The sequence below is a fragment of the Chinchilla lanigera genome, unplaced genomic scaffold (genome assembly GCF_000276665.1).
Source record: "Chinchilla lanigera isolate Chin_1 unplaced genomic scaffold, ChiLan1.0 scaffold00048, whole genome shotgun sequence".
NCBI classification, from domain to species: Eukaryota; Metazoa; Chordata; class Mammalia; order Rodentia; family Chinchillidae; genus Chinchilla; species Chinchilla lanigera.
The window spans coordinates 3,841,664-3,862,460 of NW_004955449.1; the positions used below are offsets into that span (position 1 = coordinate 3,841,664).

The 20,797-nt window shown below is 50.0% G+C and overlaps 1 protein-coding gene across 1 annotated transcript in view; it reads right to left on the minus strand.

The window, feature by feature from the left end:
* Positions 1–15,433: 15,433 nt before the first annotated feature.
* Gorasp2 (golgi reassembly stacking protein 2, 55kDa) overlaps positions 15,434–20,797 on the minus strand; it is a 29,004-nt gene continuing 23,640 nt past the window's right edge. The window contains exons 8-10 of the mRNA XM_005393241.2: positions 19,490–19,576; positions 18,057–18,167; positions 15,434–16,565 (exon numbers count right to left, since the gene is read on the minus strand). Coding sequence (XP_005393298.1) covers positions 16,225–16,565; positions 18,057–18,167; positions 19,490–19,576 — 539 coding nt within the window. The 3' untranslated portion in view covers positions 15,434–16,224. The remainder of the gene's footprint in view (positions 16,566–18,056; positions 18,168–19,489; positions 19,577–20,797) is intronic.

Below are 20,797 nucleotides of genomic sequence, written 5' to 3' on the forward strand. Positions count from 1 at the left end.
GGTTTCATGGTGCCGTTTGGGTTGGCCTTGAACTCGCTTTGTAGCCCATGATTCAAACTCCCAGCAATTCTCCTGCCTCAGCTTCCCAAGTGCTGGGATTATAGGCATATGCCACCACACCTGACAATGCTATAAATTTTTGCTAACATGGCAGTAACCAGGCAGTTCCAAGATGGCTAAATGAGGCAAATGGAATAATTTAATGTTAACTTCACAGCAGGAAATTGGTACCTATTGCTAAAAAAAAAATTTTTTTTGAGACAAGTGTCTCACCATGTAGTTCAGACTTACCTTGAACTCACTGTGTAGCCCAAACTGGCCCAGACTCATGGTGATCCTCCTGCCTCAAGACTGTCAATTGCCAGGATTGCAGGTCTGCCTGTAAAGTTATTATGGCAATATCTTCGGAAGCTTCACTTGTTTTCTACAGTCTTTGGTCTCGGTATTAAAGCAAGTCTTCTCGCCTAAGATGATAGCCAAAGTCTGTGTGTCAGAGCACTAATGCAAGGTAAAAGGCACAGTTCTTGCTTAATTTTAAAATCTTTGATGTAAATTAGCCTTACGGCTGGAGGTCAGTGATAGAATGTGTGGTTGGCATGCGTGAGGCCCTGGGTTCAATCTTTAGCACCCCTAGAACCTTAAAATTAATTTGCGTGTGTGTGTGTTGAAAGGGAGTAAGTGTAGAAATCACCCTAATTTTAAGTTTTTTAAGTTTAAAAATCACCTGTGCAAGCTGCGAGAAGAAACAAATTCCGAGGTGAAATCTTTGGCTATTTTTCAAAAATAATAACTCAGTCTACTTTTTCCTTACCATCGTCCCTTTTCCTAAAAAAGGACTCCGTGAGCTTAAATGGTACATAAAACGTGGACAAATACTTCACAAATCCCTCCTTACAGGAAGCCGGTGGGGAAGCATTTCAGTGAAACGCTGCCGCGCACATCGCTGTGCTGTTTTGCCATTCATCATTACCTGTGAGATGCAGTGTTGGTCACCAGCAGGTGTTACTAGCCCTGCTGTAGTGGAAATGTAAGCGGTCCATTGCATTTAAGTGGAGAGTTTATTCCTACAATTTAGCTACGTTGCTGTTTGATTTTTTTGTTGTTGCATGAAAATGATACACTTCAACTTTTAAAAGCATGACATCAGGTCTTTCTCTTATCCCACTTGAATTTGCATGTTATCTGATAATTTTTCTTTCAGATATACTAATTTAATTTTCTGAGTATTCAAAAAAGTGCTTTTAGCAGGTAGTTTTCAAATTGAATTACTATATTCAGGCTTGGTGGCACACCCCTGTAGCCCCAGCACTTAGGAGGCTGAAGCAAGAGGATCGCCACCAGTTTGAGGCCAGCCTGGGCCACATAGTGAGTTCAAGGCCAGTCTAAACTACATAGTCCTTGTTTCAATCACTCAAATTATTATAATTCCTGGGTTTCAGTTTTGAATTAACTTTTTTCTGAAACATGTACATACATGTGTCCATTTACTTGCCCTTACTTTTTCTTTTGCCTCCTTTTATTTTTTTGAGGATTCCTCTCTGACCCACAGAATTTTCCAAATATTTCTGTAGCAGTACGGGGGCTTGGCCGCTGGGCCTCAGTCATGTGAGGCAAGAGCTTTATCACGGAGCTACATCTTTAGCCCTCCCCTCACTTTTTTTTTGAGACAGTCTCACTATGTGGCCCAGGCTGCCCTCCAGTATGCAGCGATCCTCTTGCCTCAGCTTCCTGAGTGCTGAGATTACTAGGGGATGCTACCACGTCCACCTATTTAAATTTTTTCAGCTATTTAACTTTTAAAAGATTTGACTGTGGGGCTGGGGGTTTAGCTCAGCAGCACATCGCCTGCCTGGCAAGCATAAGGTCGTGAGTTCGATTCCCAATACCGGGAAAAAAAAAAAAAAAAAAAAAAGATTTGACTGTGTATAAACCAACTTTAAAAATCGGCAGGAGGATGGCGAATGCAAGCCCGGTGAGGGCCGCCTAGCGGAACCCTGTTTCATGAGCGGGTTAAGTGTTGCTCAGTATGGAGGCCCTGGGCTCAGCCCCGTGACCGAGAAACACATCTTTTGCATAAAGCCAGAGAAGAGCTTGGTAGAAGATTTTTTTTTTTTCAAACTAGGGCCGAGACGCACGACCTTTAGCTGGAAGGCTTGTTTAGAACACTAGGGTTGTGGGATACCTGCACGCACATGGCTATTTGAAGAAGGGCGGTAAAACGTAATTCAGGTCTTTGGGACCAGCTTCTTCATGTGTGAATGCTGACTCCCTTTCCCAGGTGTGTTTCAGGTTCCCTCACTGAGAACGGGATAATGATAGGCCCACATAGAGTGCTTGTGAGAGACACGAGCGGCGTGTGGACAGCACTTAGAACTACGTCTGGTGCACAGTAAACACCAGGGATAAGAAGCCGCTCTTACCACTCTCTCAAATTCAAAGATGAGCCTCTGCGTCCTACAGTAATTTCAATTCTTTTAAGAAAAGTTATTTTACAATGTCTGACTCCAGCGTGGAAGGGATGGTTCCATCACCTGGGAATGGGAGGCGAGAATGTAGCAGTTTGAAACAACGTGAACCTTCACTGCCGGGAGGACCATGCCCTGGTCTCATGCCGCGTTGTCAGGGACAGTCCTGCCGTACTCCGAGCTTCCCGTGTGAGTACCTGTGCCGGAGGTAGGGTGGACGGCGCTGCCCTTGTTTAATGAGGAAGGAGGCACGTGGAGAGGGGTATAACTTGGTAAAGCCACTTGTCCCTAGTGGGGTCATGATTAAGGCACAGCGTTTGGAGTCTCAGAGCCAGGTCCTCGTCAGCTTAACAAGGTCTTTATTGTAGACGCGGTTTCCTCAGTTACATTTTCATCAATCTTCAGTGATGACGAAGCAAAGAACAGTAGCTGTAAACATGACCGCCACTACAGACGAGCTCTAGATCAGGGCGTCTGAACTGAGTCCACCTGGCTGCGGGCCCCATGTCATCCTAGGTCAGGAGGGAGCGCTCAGACCACTCCCTGGTCCCAAGCGCCCTCCTGGGCCCGTTGCAGTGAGAGGCGGTCCGTCAGTGACAGCCTTGCCGGCCTGCCCTGGCGGGAGGCTCTGAGCCACCTCAGCACCTTCCTGAGCCCGCAAGGGTGCTCTGGCCCCTCCCTCTGCCAGCCAGTCTTTAAAAGAACTTCCTGAGCCTGACGCTTAAGTCCCTTCCTCCAAAGGAAGCCCTGGGACTTCGGAGGAAATTTCACTAATTTCCTGGAAGCTGTGTTTTGAGTCTTCTGAGGCTGACAAGATGACCTGTGTGTGACACCAGTGACACCACCACACATGCATAATTCTGACTGGGTTGAGGAGCTCTAACTGGGTTTCAAAATTCTGTGTGTGCTTTACATTCCTCAAGTATGACCCATTTTTCTCCAAAGGACCTTCGACTGTTCGGTAACCATAGGCCTTGGGCCAGCATGACCAACGTGCTACCTCTGTGTAAAAGCTGAGTGAGTGTGTGTGTGTGTGTGTGTGTGTGTGTGTGTGTGTGAAATGCCACTGACACAGGTCTTATTTCTAGACAGGGAACCCATCACACTTAGACACCAAAAGTACCCGATCCAAAGGGGGAGCTCAGCTACTTTATTCTTTGCGGTTACGTTTTGGGTGTTTCAAAGAATCTTACGTCATGCTCTATCCTTTGAGTGTTTCTTTCTGTCTGCTAATGACCAAATTCTTTTTTTTTGAGGTACCGGGAATCGAACTCATGACTTTGCGCTTGCCAGGCAGGCACTTATGCCACTGAGCTCTATCCCCAGCCCCAAATTCTTAACTTCCTTTGAAGGAGCTATTCAGAAAAAGGCTGAGAAGTGGGGAGAGCATGGCTGTGCCTTCCAGCTGTGTTACTTCATACGGGGAAGTCTCTAACCTCCGAGGCTTTGCCGCATTTGAAGCTGTCTCAGTGTCTGACGGGCACCCAGTGGTGCTACGGGTGTGCTGACTCGGGGAGGCTCACGTGGGGCCCAGAAGCGTCCCCGCTGTGGGGAACGAAGGTCACAGGGACAGGAGGTCGGGCCCTACGGCAGTTGTGGGCGCAGCTTGCACAGGAGGCTCCAGGCAGTAGCCGCCACTTACCAAGGAGTGAGACAGATTTCTGCACGTTAGCCCCTCTGGGTGGAGCGCACTGTGAGCCCTGCCTGGCCCTGCACCCTGCCAGGCTGTGTCCCCTCCTCCACTTGGCTTGTCCCCCCGGAGGCCTGTTCCTCTTTGCTTTAGGGATGTCAAATCCAACTCATTACAAACAGTAACAATGTGGCTTCTGGACTAACGTAACAAAATGCATTGTTTCATTTTGACAATGAATTTTAACTTACCAGTGGCTTTTTTTTTTTTTTTTGAAGTTTGTAAACATCTTTCCCCAAAGGCAGATATTATTTGTGTACATAGTTTTTATTATAAAACTTCAAAAGTTGGGGCTGGGGATTTAGCTCAGCGGCACAGTGCCTGCCTGGCAAGCACAAGGTCATGAGTTCAATTCCTGGTACGGGAAAAAAAGGCCATGCGTTATTCGACCTTAGTCATATAATAACCAAGGTAGTATAAAGCAAGAAACTTTAAACATATTTTAACAACATAGGCAGTATTCTTGTGTCAATACTTCTATATTCAAATGTTTTGCATTTGACCAGAAGTATATGTGTTTTGTAGTTTCTTGGGGGGAATGAAATAACCTTTATGGTAACAGCAGTACACTAAGAGATGCAATTGAAAGTATTTTACATTTGCTGATAGTTTAAAATTATGAAACAAAGGAGGTAGTAATCTTTAACAGTAAATGGGCTTACTAGCGAGCAAGATTTAGAAAAAGTAACACTCTGGTAGCATGTGCTGAGGATGCTCTTACTGATGAGATGGAAATTGCTAAAGGGAAGTTTCATGTTCCACAGGGAGATTATTGTGTAAATGATTATTCCCCACAACTCTGTGAAAATCCATATTCAGAAGTAAAATCTGGAGAATATAAAGAATCACCCTGGGAAAACTCTCAGTTCAGGGTTCGTTAGAAGGAATAGCATTCTTGCATTCATTTCGTGGCCTGGGACTGCGAGACCCAAGTGGCCACGAAGTGACCTGTGTTGAACTTGTATTCTAAACCTTTCGGCACTTTTTCTTTGTTTCACAAGCCGGCCACTCTGGCACAAGAACTGTTTCCTTCACTGGTTCACAGAGCTGGGGGGGGGTAAACCCTTGATGGAGACACTGATAGTGCTAGTAATTTGCCTTTACTATAGAATTAAAAGTTTAGTCCGGATTATGTAAAACATAGGTAAAAATTGTTATTCTGTTGTCTAGTTTGTTTTTCTGATGACAATACCGTGCCATATACCCAGGCTAATAAACTTGAATAAATACTGCTTGATAATTAGGTAGAAAGCTACTAACAATAGCATCCAAGTCCTCTCTCAGTTTCCCAGGCCAGATTTCATATTGTTTGCTGCTTTCCCCGCCTACAAGAATGAGGATCTTGGGGCTGGGGATTTAGCTCAGCGGCAAAAGTGCCTGCCTGGCAAGCGCAAGGTCGTGAGTTCGGTTCCTGGTACCGGAGAAAAACCAAAAAAAAAAAAAAAAAGAAAAAGAATGAGGATCTTTGTGAGGTGGTCCTTCTTGTCATCTAAGTGTGAAATGGTGTAGGAAACAGGACAGGGTAAGCTGTGTTAACAAGCTGCTCCGCATACCCCCTCTGCATGGGAAAGCTTGTTTTCAACTCGGGCAGAACCTACCCCTCCTGGCAACTCTCCAGACAGCTGTCGCCTGCAGGGGCTGGGACTTCCAGGCTGCTTGCATTCTACGGTGCCCTTTGCACCCACCTGTACCCTCTAAGAGGACGGGGGGCACCCTGCTGCTTCCGTGCCTCACACTGGAAATGTCGTCCTTGCTACAGCTGAGCCAGGGCCTCCACTGTCTGCCCAGAAAGTCTCTCGTGGTCTCCTTGATTTGCATGAAGAAACAATCCAGTTCTACAAGGACCTTACAACTTTAAAGGGTCTCAACCCCAAATACATAAGTGGTTGTGGCTTCTGACTTCTGCCACATGTTGGGAGCTGTGCGGAGCACGAGCCTAGCGCTCAGCTCAAAACCTCTCCTCCGCAGGACTCCCTGGGGTCTGCAGGATAGCAGCTTGCAGGGGTTGTATGTGTTAGTGGGTGTAACATACACAGTGTCTGGTGATCAACCGGGGCAGCTAGCATTTCCTCTTCCATGTCGTTTATGTCTGCACCTCGGAGCACTTTTGGACCTTCATGGAATGTATAATAATAGATTATTGTGAACCACATCACTCTGCTGCGCTGCTCAGCACAAGAACTTGTCTCCCACCTGTGTGCGCGGACCCGCTTCCCACCGTCCTGTGCTGCCCTGCCCTCTAGTGATCCGGGATCACTCTTCTACCCGGGATGGGCTCCCAGCTCCCACGAGTGAAGGAACGGGAGTCTTGGCATTTGTGCGTGCGGTTCACGTCACTTACCAGCGTTCTCCAGTTCCACCCACTGAGGCAGGAACAAAGCCCCAGGCCCTGGATAGAAACTCTGGGGTCTGGAGCCTAAGGCGAGGACCAAACCAAAATGGTGACCCAGCTCCACCCCAGGCAAAATAATGACAACTTGCTGGCCATTTACCATGTACCAGGCACTGTAATCTACGCGTTCTCAAACCTCCCACACCCACCTGTGCTGCTCATTTGTAGGCGGAACGGGCCGGCTCGGCGAGATTAAATTGTTTGCTAGTGCAGACTTAACCCTGGCACGGCCTGGCCAATCCCCAACCCCAAACTATTCAAGTCACCTAGATCAGATACCACTAGTTCTGTTTTGTTTTTGTGGTTTTGGTGGGGTTTTTTGTTTTTGTTTTGTTTTGTTGAGACAGGGTCTCACTGTGCAGTTCAGGCTGGCCTTAAACACTGCTGTGTAGCCCAGGCTGGCCTCGAACTCACAGCGATCCAAGTGCTGAGATTACAGGCCTGTGCCACCACACCCAGCCAAACACCAGTAGTTTTTCACCAGCATCGTTCTTTTAAAAGTAGTAAGTTCTCTGAAGTTTTCAGATGTCAACTTTATCATTTCTGAAAAATTTTGTGTTTGAGAGGCCTTAAAAACCCAACATACTGTTTAGAAGCTTTTGAAGTAACAAAAGGGACGGCAGGCAGGTTCTCACTCACAGTGCAAAGGAGGAAATACTACGTTTGACTTCCCGGGCTGTTGCAGTAAGGCTTGTTGACATGTGTAAGGTTGACAAGACCGCAGAAAGGCAATTCTACTGGAGAATTTTAAGCATCAGATTCTACTTTGAAACAACTGTTTTTCTGCCCCAGTGGGATGAGGAATGAAAAACCCAGCCTTGCACAGAGGTGTTACAGGCAGAGCGGCCTCGCCTTCCAGTCACTCATGGTCATCTGTGTGGCCAAACACCGCGTCCCCAGCTCTTTCGCGCCCGCCCTTTCTGGATGGCCCCCGCCCCGTCGAGGGCCCGTGTCTAGAGAGGGTCGTGGCCAGGGTGGCAGCAAGAAGCCCGCTGAGCGCCCACCGAGCCGCAGGCCTGGCCACCCTGGTCCTCTGTCCCCCGGCACTGACCGCAGGCAGCGGCAAGCGGTGCCGGAGGGACCCTGAGCTGACGTGGTTCCCGCGGCAGGGAGGCACAGGGCAGCCCCTGCCACTCTCCGCACGCGCTTCGCTGCGGCCTGCAGGATGGAGCGAGCCCAGGCAGGGACCGCCACCATTCGCAAGGCCGCCGGGTTTGGAATCCAGGTTTCACGCACAGCATTTGCAAAACACCAGGGATGTCTGCAAAGGCCAAGCTCGCCGAGAACTCTCCTGCCTCAGCCTCCTAACTGGCCCTGCAGGACTGGACGTTCCAGGCCTCGCACGACCTGGCCCCAACTCTTCTCCTACCACACCACTCATCTTTCACCTTTACTCTGCGGCCTGCCGCACACGACGCTGCCCTATGCACCTGCCCTCTTCACAAATGCTCTCCCCCTTCTTGGAATGCCCTTCATTTTTAGGCGAGAGAACCTCTATTCATTCTTCAAAGCCCTGATTTCGATGTCCTTTCGAAAGCTTTCCCTGATCTCAGCTGGAGGAACTCTGCCTCCGCCCTGCCCTGTCCCTCATGCCCAGGCTCCGGACAGGGAACCGTTCATGCATAAGCACGCACGTGTGGATCTCTCTAGCTCAAGGACACTGAGTCCAAAGCCAGCAGCTCCTTGGCCAGGCCCTTGCCCCAGTCCATCTCTGTCCCCCAGGGGTGCAGGCAGAGCAGCCGGGATTGAGGAAGCAACCCCCAGTAGTCCCCGAAACCCTGGAGTTTCGGGTTTTGCAACTGGGGCTGTGAGGCGGGTGGGGGAGGGCTTTATTTTAACCCAGGCTGACGAGTTAAATTTTTACTGAAAAGGGCTCCTTTTGGCGAATGTCCCCAGCTGCTCTGCATCCCCCACCCAGCTCAGCGTCTGTGCTGGAAGGAAACCTGGGACCAACGCCAAAGAAAGAAACAAACCCGAGGCGCCCGGGCCCTGCCCCTCACCCGTCCCTGCCAGGCCGCCACGGAGACCCCGCGGCCTCCGCGGGGCGCGGCTTTCCCACGCTCGCAGCGCCACCTGGCGGACATTGTGGAGGTCGTTCCGGGAAACCTGCGCGGGCAGAGCTGAGGCTGGCGGCCGCCGCGATGCCGCGGGGCTGCAGCCCCGGCCCGGCTCGAGGCGTCGGGGTGCGCGTGCTCCCGGGGAACTCGCCGGCGCCGGCCTGGACCACAGCCAGCCCAACACTTCTCTTCAGATTGGCCACTCTGCCTCACTGAGGTTTATTTGAAAAGAAAAGTACTTTAGCTTTAGCCAAAGCAACTGTTTTTCAATATATATTAAAATACATATAGAGATATTAAGCTACAAAAATGTATTTTACTCCGTGCATGATACCCAGGGTAACGTCAGTCCGTGGGCTCAAGTCCAGATCTCCACCCACACCCCTTCTTAAACTACTTGCCCAGGAGACACATGAATTTAAAAAATCGAATTTTGTCTCTGGAAATTAGAGGACCTTGAAAAACCTTGGCAGACACAAAGGCAGGTAAGTGCCCTGGTTATTTAAACTAGCCGGAGAGCCAAGTTCCTGGACTCATTCAACCGGGAGGTTGTTTCTTCTTGTTTTTTGTGTTGTTATTTTTTGTTTTGACTAGGGATTACACCCAGAGCCCTTGTGTAGAGCTACATCCTCAGCCTTTTAATTTTATTTTATTTTGAGACAGGGTCTCAGGAAGCTGCTAAATTGCCTAGGATGGGGTTGCGATCCTGCTGCCTCAGCCTCCCACAAAGGAGGGATTACAGAAGTGTAACACCACACTGGCTTGCTTATTTTTCACCTCTTAACAAGACGGAGTTTGTAACATTTCTGCCCCTCACTGCCAAGAAGCACACAGGCTTTAGATGATCTCAGCTGAACCAGTGTTCGAACTGTGTATACTTCATATTCCCGACAGCTGCCATTATTTCCAGAGCTCAAGGGCCACAGCGACGCCCGGACGTGGTGTGGCCTCTGGCCATCAGGTCTCTGGCCAGCCCCTCAGCGCAGTTGTCGGCACTGCACAGCATTGCAGACACCCACAAACACAGCACTGCAAACCAGCTGAGCGCAGGTCAGCTAAGGGAAGCGCACCGGGGCTTCCAGTCTAGGGCAGGGGAGGGGCTTCTCAGTAGAGTTCCCGCGTGCAGCCACAGGCCTTTGCTGTGGTCCTGGAAGAGATATCGGTTCCCCCTTCCGGAAACTAAGGCCGCATAAGGCTTTCTCTGGCTTTCGGTCATCCGCTCCCCACCATAGAAATAACCCTCTTGTTTGTGCTAATGAAAAAATAATTCAAATGTGTGTTCAAAAATTTTTGGTAGAGGGACCAAGGATATAGCTCAGAGACAGTGCATACCTGGCAAGCACAAGGTCCTAAATTCGATTCCCAGAACCAAAAATACAATACAATACAATATACATACATAAAATAAAATTTTGGGAAGATTTGGGGGAGGTCCCTAGCATGAGAGAGACCCTGGTTCAAGTTCCAGCACTGCAGATCATCATCATCATCACCATGATGTAGTAAGAGTAATTCTGACAATACAGGAGTGTGTAAGAGAAGAAATGAGAGGTCCACACGCCCCATCCCAGATACCCAAACTCAAGTCCTTGGATATGTTTGCCCTGAAGCTCAGGCCACCTGTGAGTGCCCATCGCACACAGGGCCAGGCCTGGGCAAATAGCTGGTCCCCCTCCCCAGGGACCGGGGCCAAGGGAGTGGCGGGTAAGAAGCCATTCAGAGATCCATGAACTCTTACTATCCGTTCTGGTTCCTGAATAAGAAAATTGGCGACAAATTCCAATACAGTTAATTATGAAGGTAAACAATTAATGGGTGTGGGGACACAGAATATGGCCTCAGGAAAAGAGGCTGGCAAAACTCAAAATTTCTGTCACTGCACCAGTCATTGTCTAGGGGCAATTTTTCTTTTCAGATTTATAATCAAAGCAACTGCTTCACTTTTTTTTTTTTCTTTTTTGTCTTTTTGAGACAGGGTCTTGCTATACAGTTCAGGCTGGCCTTGAGCTTACTTTGCAGCCCAGGCTGGCTTGGAACTCACAAGGATCCTCCTGCCTCAGCCTCCCGAGTGCTCGGATTACAGGTGTGCACCACCACGCCCGGCTTTCACTTTTGTTAACCATGTAGGCACAAAGGACCTTATTTTCTGATACCCTGGACCCCCGTGGACTTTGGATCCTGAACTGTAAGGAAGCACCCATCTCCCGGCTCCCTCCCCTTTCCCTGCCGCAACTCCAGGTACCAGGGGAACACAGGGGAGGACCAGGGAAACATGGGGTGACTCAGACGCCTGTGAGGGTCAGACAGTTGGAAGCAGAGCCTAGTGGCTGAAGGACTGGCTGGCCGGAGGGCACAGACTCAAAGGGTGCTCATTTCCATATGGGACGGATCTTGTGCCAGATCTGTGACATTTCAAGAGAAACCAGAAATCTGGATTTATGCGAAAACTTCTGATTTTTCAATACTTGCTATTTAAATTTTAATTTATTCAGGGCAGTTCAAAGGAATCATGCCTCGTGGAGGGGCACTCAGCTACCTCAGTAGCTGGCAGACTGCCCCAGAAGGGCACTGCCCAGAGCTGGTGTGGCTGTGTCCCCACTCTCGTTACTCTGTGAGCAGTGAACACGATGAATGTCACCAGTTATCGACCCGAGCCACAGGGGCCTTTGTAACGCAGGGCTTGTATCTGTCTGCTGCCAGGAGACTTGGTGTCATCTCAACTCTCCTAAGCCAGTAGCATGTGGGGTTTCCTCTGCTTGCTTTGAACTGTAGTAGCTGTGTTCATGTCACTCCCTGGGGAGGCAGTGGTTTCTTCACCTCTCACCTCTCAGTTGCACCTAACAGGTGGAAACCATTCCTGACCCTCTGTGGCATCCTTGTGAGCACTTCCCGCTCCCTCCCAGCCTGGGGGGGTGGTGGTGGTGGTGGTGAGGCAGGAGATTAGGGTGTGGTGGGCTGGCTGGGAAGTAGGCCTGATCTGTTAACTACAGAATCCCAGGGCACATGTGCAGAACACCCCCCAAAGCCCTGTAAGTGGACTTTTGCGAGAATCTGAGCAGGTTTGGCATAGGCTGGCCTAGATCTGAAGCCTATGAGGAGGGGAAAATCCAACAGGGAGCCTGTGTTGAGCTCTCCACTACTGTGCTCTTTCACGGCAGCCCTCTCCTGTGGAGTAGGGTGCCCTTCTTTTCCTACTCGTACTTGGCCCGAACAGAACACGAATCTCTTCCTATGTTTAATAAACAGAACACCAATCTCTACTATTTGCACTTGTTTGTCCAATTCTTTGTTCAAGACAAGAAAAAAACGCTACAAACCATCTCTAACAGATGCCAGCACCCAAAACCCAGTGAGTCCCCCTGCCCTTCCACCAACCTACTGCTCTCGAGTTTGAATAATTAGCTATGGTGTGCATTCCCCATTCTTCAACAGGACTTTTTAAAAACACTGATTAGTCATGCCGGAAATTGTTCTTCCTAAATCTCACACAAGAAATGTGAGTGATAAGCCGGGTGTGGTGCCGCACAACTATAGCCTCAGCACTCAGGAGGCTGAGCAGGATCCCCATGAATCTGAGGTCAGTCTGGGCTACACAGCAAGGTCCTGTTTCAAAAAAAAACAGTGCTAAAAGGATCGCTCCTCAGTGGTAACTTGGTAGACAATGACCTTTCTTTATCCACCCCCACACAGCACCCCAGTTACAGAGCTGACTCAGTTATTACACGGGGGGGAGAAACGTCAGGGCTTGCGCTGTCTCGCCCCTCCTTCCTTGGGGATGTTTTTAAACATGCTAAGAGCCAGGAACTGTATTGTAGTTGACAGGCCTGAGACCTAACTCAAGGGGAAAGCCTTCAGGGCTTACGGGGAGCCCTGGCCTTCCCTAAAGCTTGCAATCCTAGGGCCTTAGTTACTTTCTAGTCCTGGGCACAATACCCCATACCTACCGCTCTAAGGAGGAATGATCTAGTGTGGCTCACAGTTTGTAGAGGTTTCAGTCCGCAGTGGGCTGGCTCTAAGGCAGGCCGGCGCGACAAGGGGCTGTCGGAGCAGACTTGCTCAGGGCACAGTGGGGCAAGCAGAGGGAGATGAAGGGAGGAGGAAATAAGCCCAGGCCGTGCCCCTGGTGACCCACCTCCCAAATCACGCTTAGCTACAGCAACCTCACCGGGGCACCAATCCACTGACCGGCAGTGATTCAATCACCTCCCAACAGCCCCACCTGTAAGTGCATCAGGCTCTCGGGAGACATCCAGCTATTAATTGTAACACCCAGCATCTGGAAGGCTGACACGGCGCGGGCGGGGCGGGGGGTGTGTTCCGAGTTTGAATCCAGCCTAGGCTACATAGCCAGACCCCGTGTCAGAACCAAACTTGTAAAGAAGAGGGACCCTCTCTAAGAAAGTTTTTAACAAACCATTGAAATAAGATGCATTTTATTTTCTAATAAAATAAACGTATCTAATAAAATAAATGTATCCCATAGCCAACAGACTGAGGTCACAACAGGACACACCCTTGAATTTTTAGCCCCTTCTCCACCTGCTGAGCGCAGGCCCGGCAAAGCCTTCAGAGCAGCCACTGTCCCCGCGCGCGCCTCCATGCACAAAGGCCCTCGAAGCTGCCTAATTTCCCCCACTCCCAAGTCCCTTCAAGGCGGGCCCGCACGTCCTGGGCTTCCCAGCTCTGCTGCACGCGTGACCAGTAGGGCTTCTGCTGGAGCCTCATGAAGGAACGGCGCAGGGAGCCCCTTCTAGGTCTTCAGCGTTCTCAGGGAATGCGCTAAGTGCAGCTGTTCTAGGTAAGCAATTCAGTGATGAGTTAAGAGAGAACAGAAGAAACGAACAGGGAAAAGAAGTTATCATCACAGATTCAGGATCTCGGCTACGCTGTGGCCTTGGGTGACAGCAGGGCTGTTTCCAGTCTCTCCTGAAGCTCACTGCTCACTTCCCCTGGAGTCGTCCTTCAGGGCTCCCCTGGGAAGCAAGCGCCAGGCCACAGGGTCCAGCCTGACACCCAAGCGCCTGACTTCTAACCTCTCTGCCTCAACAAGTCCATGGCGCACGACCCCGTGGCCGCCTGCCCTCCCCTCAGCGCCCTCGCCTTCAGTGCCTTTTCTGTTCACTCCGATCGTGGGCAGATGATGGGGCCGAGTGGCTTCTCATTGTCCCTCCCGGCCTGTCCCATCTCCTCTGCAGTGACGACACCAAGGATGGCCCAGAGCCAGAGGCCACGTTTCCCAGCCTTTCAGCTAGACATGGTCACGGGCTCCAATCTCCCAAGCGCCCTAAAGGAAGGTGGGCTCCCTGGTCTCCTGGCTGGAGGACAAAAGGCCTGGGGTCCAGCCGCCATCTGAATGCACCCTCAGTGTCGGCGGAACAAGACGAAGCCAAGCCAGGGTCTGACACTGTTGGGCCACATCACCCTCAGAGGACTGCCCTATCTGAACACGAGGAGCAGGCTTTCTTGTTCAAACCACTATCGGGATTTGAGAATCGAATCCACCTGAACTTAATCCAATTTACCGTCCTCTGCATGTCTGGCCCGGGTTCCCACGGTCCCTCTGAGCAGGGCTCTCCCCTCGGTGGCTGTGCGGAGCAGCGTCTCTGACCGGAGCTCTTACCCTGGGGAGCCCGGGCACTGCTCCTCGCCTGTCCTGCACAGGGAGCGGCCGCGGTCAGGGTCACTGCCCTGTACGTTTCTGGAACCCAGCACAGGTTCTACTGTCTACAGTCTGAAACCAGGGCTGGCTTAGTGGTAGAGCACTTGCCTAGCATCCCCAATACTGGGGAAAAAGGTTTTTTATATGAAGTCTGAAACTAAGGGGCAGGGGTGCGGCCTCATGGTAATGCGTGTGCCCAGCACTACAAGGTCTGGGTCCCATTCCCACCACCAAAAAAGAAAAAAGACCAAAGGATTTCCTGAGGAAAGTGGAGAGCACGCGAATGCTTCCCACTGCAGGGAGATCCGGGAGCAGGTCTAGGCCGGGTCTGTGCAGCCCCTCCGCTGGGTGCGGAGCCCTCGCCCGCCCCCCACGCTGCCCCTGCCGTCTCTCCTCACGAGACGGTGCAGGGCGCCAACTTGCTCAAAGGAAAACTGTGACTTGGAGAGTTCAAAACCACGGCGCTGCAGCCATTGCCATTAAACCATTTTGTGAAACTTGCAAAGCACTCACTCGCTTTCTACTAAGGGACCTCAACACTTGCTGTTTTCTGTGAATATCTTCTGGAAAGTATGAACTTTCCCAGTGTTCCCTGTCCTGGAAAGTAAAAAAGTACCACCATTTAAAATTGCTTGTGAAAAAAATATATGCTTGTGAATATTTTCTCTACTGTTCTAAGCTCCTTTGCAAAAGTATGACGGCCAACTAGAACAAATATTCTAAAAATATTTATCATGCAAACAGAAGACGTGATTATAGAGAGCTGAGGTCTTTTTCATCATTCAACTCCAAGTACAGAGTTGGTTCCAGGGATGGATGGATGGCGCCTAAAAACCGGCCAGTGCTGGGCTCCTGCCAGAGGTGCCGGCTGGCGCTGTCACCAGCTTCCAGCTGAGCAGAGAGAGATGAAGGACACGTGCTGTCACCTCGGTGATGGCCTCCGCCCGCTACAGGGAGTTGGTGTCTACCAGTACCGGGTCAACGACCTGCTAACTACTTCCATCTTATTTCAAAAAGGGATATATTGTGCATTTAACACATTTCAATAGATCAGTTTTTGGTAACTTACCATCTCAGAACAACCAAACTTAATTACTTTGAAGATGTGGGTAAATGGGGAACAAGTGTACACATGGCAACCGGGCTGTAATTTAAATGTAACACAAGAAGAAAACTAAAATTGCTGTTATTTATTGCTGTATCTCTGCCTTCCCAGTCCACCTGTATTGTAAGTAGCTACAAGTGCCACCTTCTGCTTTAAAACTATGGAACATCTCCTTTATTTTTCTTTAAATGCCATCAGGATGGTGGACGTATAAAGCAACAGCAGCAGTTACAAAATGTTGTCTGAGTGATTCTGAGAGCTGAAACAAGGATCTGTGTATAGGCTGAATAAAAAGATGTTCAATTAATAGTGCACACCGTGTACCTTTAAAACAGCTTCAACTGGAATTTTTGTGTAAACCTTAATAGAGATGTGACTCACAGAGACCAAAAGTAAAGCATCGTTTCCTTTTACAGTTTAGTGAAGTGGTCTGCACTCTTGTGAACGATTTACAGAGTAAAGAAATGCTGCATGTGAGCAGTAGGCGTAAAATATTCCGTTGCGTACAGAAGGAGCAGCAGGGGGCAAGGAACCTAGTGGATACCCCGGCACCTCCTTTCCCAAGGACGCACACCCCAGGGTGGCAGGGGATGCCTGGTGGCAGGCCACCCTCACAATTCTTTTTGGTTGTTTAAAGTACAAGCACTTTCTGAACATTCCTGCCCTGCGACGGACCCTGCCCCAACTTGGCAGGATACAAGCTCACATCTTCTTGCTTAGTTTTCCCCTTAGAATTATTTACACGATGCCTACAGATACAGTACAAACTAGTATGAAATTAATGATAGTTTACATTTCCAGACAGCTTCCGTGGTTAAATAAATACACCACTCTGGTTCTGAAGAACGGTTCAAAGTTAAGGTGAATCAGATGCGTTTGCATCCGAGACAGCAGATGCGGGCCTCTCGCTGGCTGGGGTGGAGTTCCCGGCTCTGTCCTCCACAGTGCTGGGGGCCTTGGCAGCAGGGGGCGTCACATCCACAGCGAGCGCAGCGGCCTCGTCTGCCTTTGCAGTAGTCGTGATGGGGTTGGAAGGGGGGCTGCCGGCGGGCGGGAGGGAGGACAGCAGCTCTCCTGAGCTGGCTGCGGAAGGGCCCTCTGGAACCAAGGGGAATGATGAGAGGAACTCGGCTGGCATGGGGAGAGGTGCGATGCCAGGTAAATTTCGAGGAGGCAAGGCAGGAAGAGGTGGCAAACCTAGGACAGAAATGGCACAGCTCACACATCCTCCCAGCACTAACAGAGCAGTCACTATGCGACACAGCCGCTATCTGCATCTCGTGAAGGACACTGAAGCTAAGGACAGGACACAAACCATAACCTTTGCTCACCTCCAGCCGGAGACCATGACAGCTAAGTATTTATCCCTTGTGATAGCGGCTGGCTAGGGCAAGGGTTCCGGGGCATCACCTGGGCTCGGCACTGAGGGGAGGCTCAGGGGAGGACAGGGCCTTCCAGGCTAGACGGACAGCAGGCTCACCTGGCAGGCGATGTGGCCCCACTGGGTGTGGGCAAGAGGCTCCCACTTCCCCAGACGAGCTGCAAGCTGACCTCCAGCCGCCCTGGCTGGGACCAGGGGGCTGCAGAAGGAGGGCGTGGGAGAGGTCTGGCCGCAGGGACCCCACGCTGGGGGTGGCCCTGGGATCCATGACTGCGTATACGTGACTACGCATGCTAAATGTGAACTATACTATGTGTATATACTATATGCACCCTGTATGCACGTGGGGCTCGTCTCATCATTTCACCCTGCAGAAAGGGTAACAGTATGTCAACAAAGAAAGCTGGTTGTAAACAAACGTTCAGGCAACCGCCGCCTAGAGAAACCCTTACTGCTCTTAGAGCCTGCTGAATTCAGGGAAAGGGCAGAGGAAGACCAAGCACACACAGCACAAAAGCCAAAGCAGGCAGAGTGCTAGCGGTAGACGCTAGTGGTCCGAGTTTCCTAGGACTGACTTCCTCGGTGCTGAAAACTGAGTCAGCGGACACCTACAGATGGTGTTACACGACGGATAAAGGGACAATCCAGGCAGGAGTGCGACAGCGACAACCAGCACTGGGTGCAGTCGGTCTCGCCAGGGCATCACCCACAGGCCATTTCAGAGTAGTCAGGAGCTCTAAGAGCAGATCTGGGAGGTGATGCTGCTTCCTCTTCATCCCTGCACAAAATCTAAGGGAACACGCTCTGCCCATCTGCCATCTCCCCTCCGTGTTTTATTTATGAAAACGCTTGCTCATGCATGATGGGAATATTTCAAGTAACAAGCTCAGCTGGCTGGCCCAGGATGACCGTTTCACAGCCCGAGTTTCCGGTCCTAGTGCCCAGCCTAGGCTGAGCAACGTGGGCACCACTACTGCCCTGCTGCCAGCTACCCGGACCACCAAGAGAACGCGGGGACCCACACGCCCCACTAGGCGAACTGTACCCCGCTTCACTGTGCCAGTTTACTCTGTTCCCACAACTGGCCCTTCTGGCGCTTCAGCTGTGAGGGAGCAGGGAGAGGGGAACAGTGGGAGGAGGCGGAGGAGAGTCACACAGATGTTCTTTCCTCCTCTTTTATTTTTAAGCTTTTTAAATAAAAAAGATTAACGTTTACGGGAAGTGGCTGCAATGTGCTCCATCGACTTGCCCTGTCCTGATAAAAACTGAACTACAGGATGCTCTTCCCAGGGAAGATGGCACCGTACCTGTGCTCCCGAGCTCGGGTAAGCCAAGGCCTGGCATGAGGTGCGGCGTGGGGAGGTTGAGGTTGGGGAGGCTGGGAAGGTCAGGCAGTCCTGCAGGCAAAGGCATCAGACCTGGGCCGAGGGCAGAAAAGAACAAAAGAGCAGTCACTTCCCCTGGGGGAGAAAGGCCTGTGCACTGAAAGGCACGCTCGCTACTGCCACGTGTAACACCAGAGCAACGTCACTTTCTGTGTGGCAGTTTCGTATGATGGAGAGCATTACCACGAAATCTCATCCGACTGAAATATGCTTCTATACCTAAGTGATTAAACAGCTAAATAAAGATTAAAATAGCAGCAAATACTCTTACAGCTCTGCAGCAAGAATGATGGTGGCCTAACTGCCTGGGAGAAAAGGCTGATTTATTCCAGCAGTTACAATAGTTAAGTTGAACTGGACTTTTCTTTGATGGTTGAGGCTTGCAGCTTCTCCAGCTTTCTTTTTTATTCTGAGATAACTTCAGACTTAACAGCTGTAAGAGTAGTGACGGGAATCCCCACATTCCCTATACCCCAGTTCCCCACAGGCACCACTGCCCACATGTGTGCACGCTTGGCTCCCCGCTCCACATCCCCAAGCGATGACATCTTTAGCCACACATTTAGGCCCTCAATGTGAAAATATGCTTAATCACTGAAATAATGTTTGACTGCTGTCAAGTATATAAAGGGACTTAGTTTTCACTGGGAACAATTAAGAGAAATACACAAAACTGTAATGTCATGGCTTATTATGATCTGTGTCTAGGTGTCCCTCCAAAGCCTCATAAGGTCATAGCGCTCTTTCAGAGGTGTCTGAATCTAGAGTGTGCGGTGTGTGATTAGTTAGCCAATTGGACTGGCACCACCCTAAACCGTAGACAGAGTGTAAGAGGGGCAGAAAGATGCTGGTAAGGTCCCGTGGTTGATTTTACTGTCTTCTGCCAGCCATGAACTGTTCTCCTCTGCAAAGCCACCCTGCCCTGAAGCCAGCGATGACGGACTGAAACCTCCACAAACTGTGAACTAAATAACCCTCTGCTCCCTTAACGCTGGGCATATTTTGTCTCAGCAAGGGGAAAAGTAAACAAGGCACGGCTACTGAAGACCCAAGTAAGGAACCCTCTCTTCCAGGAGACTCAGTGAGCAGCAATCACAAAGCTCCAACCAGGGAGGCTTGAGAACGGACTTCTGCACACGCCTCCTTCCTGGGTAGGCAGCCTGGTGGGAGTGGGGCCGGGGGTCGTGCCGCACCGCAGCTGGGACAGGAACCGCAGACTGCAGCTAACTAGCTGCTAGTTAACATCCCTGCTTCACTGATGACTGAGGCCTACACAGTCACTACTCAGGTGTCTTATGAGGCGATTCCAGATGCAAACATTATCACGACACACATCTGTGTGCTCTGCTGCTTACTTGGTAATGTAGTAGCTGGGTTCACTGGTGGCACAGGGGCGAGGGACTGGTTTACTTGAGGCGGCAACAACGGCACTGTTGGTACACCTAAAATAAAAGCATAACATTTAAAAAATTTTTCTAGCATGTTCAGCATCCAAGAACAGACTGTAACAGGACACTCCTCAGCCCTGCCCTCCACGGCCCCATCTGCTTTGCTTCCCACTTCTGGGTGCATTTCCGAATCTGCACCAGTCTTCAGAGTGATCCAGCTTCTCTGCCCACAGCAAAGACCTTAACCACAGCCTGGTTAAAAGGGTGGGACTAGGCCAGCCTGAACTATACAGTGAGACCCTGTCTAACAAACCAAAACAACAAAAAAGGGAGGGAGACTGTGCAACTTCATTCCTCCAAGCTAAATTTACTTGACAAGAGGTTTGCACAGGCCAGATGAGGAAACTATCTTAAAAATTTGGAAGTGGGACACAAAGATTCTAGCCACTCTCCCGGGCTCCTGAATTAAGGGGCCTTGTAAGCTCAGGGTGGCTGGGGAACCCTCTACTCGGTGAATCAGTGAATGCTGGGCTGTGAAAGAGGCAATGACCTGGATAACTGTTTCCTTTGGCCTTGGGTTCTACGATAGTCCTGTGCAGTCTAACACATCCCCATCTGTATGATGGTGCTGAGAGGAGGTTACGTTATTCTCCATGCACCAGTGACCCTCAGGATGCCACTTGATAAAAGAGCTATCTATCCAAGTTTACTGCTTACTCAACTGGGAGGTTTTGTGATGTCAAAACAACAGTAATACAATGCCTGCCTGGCAAGCCACAAGGTAAGATTCCTGGTACAATAAACAAACAAAACCGAAAAAAAACCAACAGTAATACAAGACAAGCACCCTTAATCTGAAAACCCCAAAATCTGAGATGCTTCTAAGGCTGAAAATAAGTGGAAAACTCCACACCTGACCTAATGTGATAGATGGAAGTCCAAACACAGATGCACTAAAATTACTGTGTAAAATTCCCTTCAGGCTATGTGTACACGTGTATATGAAACACAAATGTGTTTTACGTTTAGACTCAGATTCCATCCCCAGGATATCTCATTATGCTATTTTCTTAAAAGCAGGAACACATGGTCCCCAGCAACTCCAGGTGTACAGGGCCAAATAAACACTTCCCAAGCATTTCAGGTAAGGGTGCTCAAACCTTACTGTACCCTTATAGACCTCTCAGAGACCTGCTTAAATATGGTAGCAGAAAAAAATTGTGCCTAAAGAAAGAATTGTGCATACCATTTTTTATTTATTTACTTTCCTGTAGA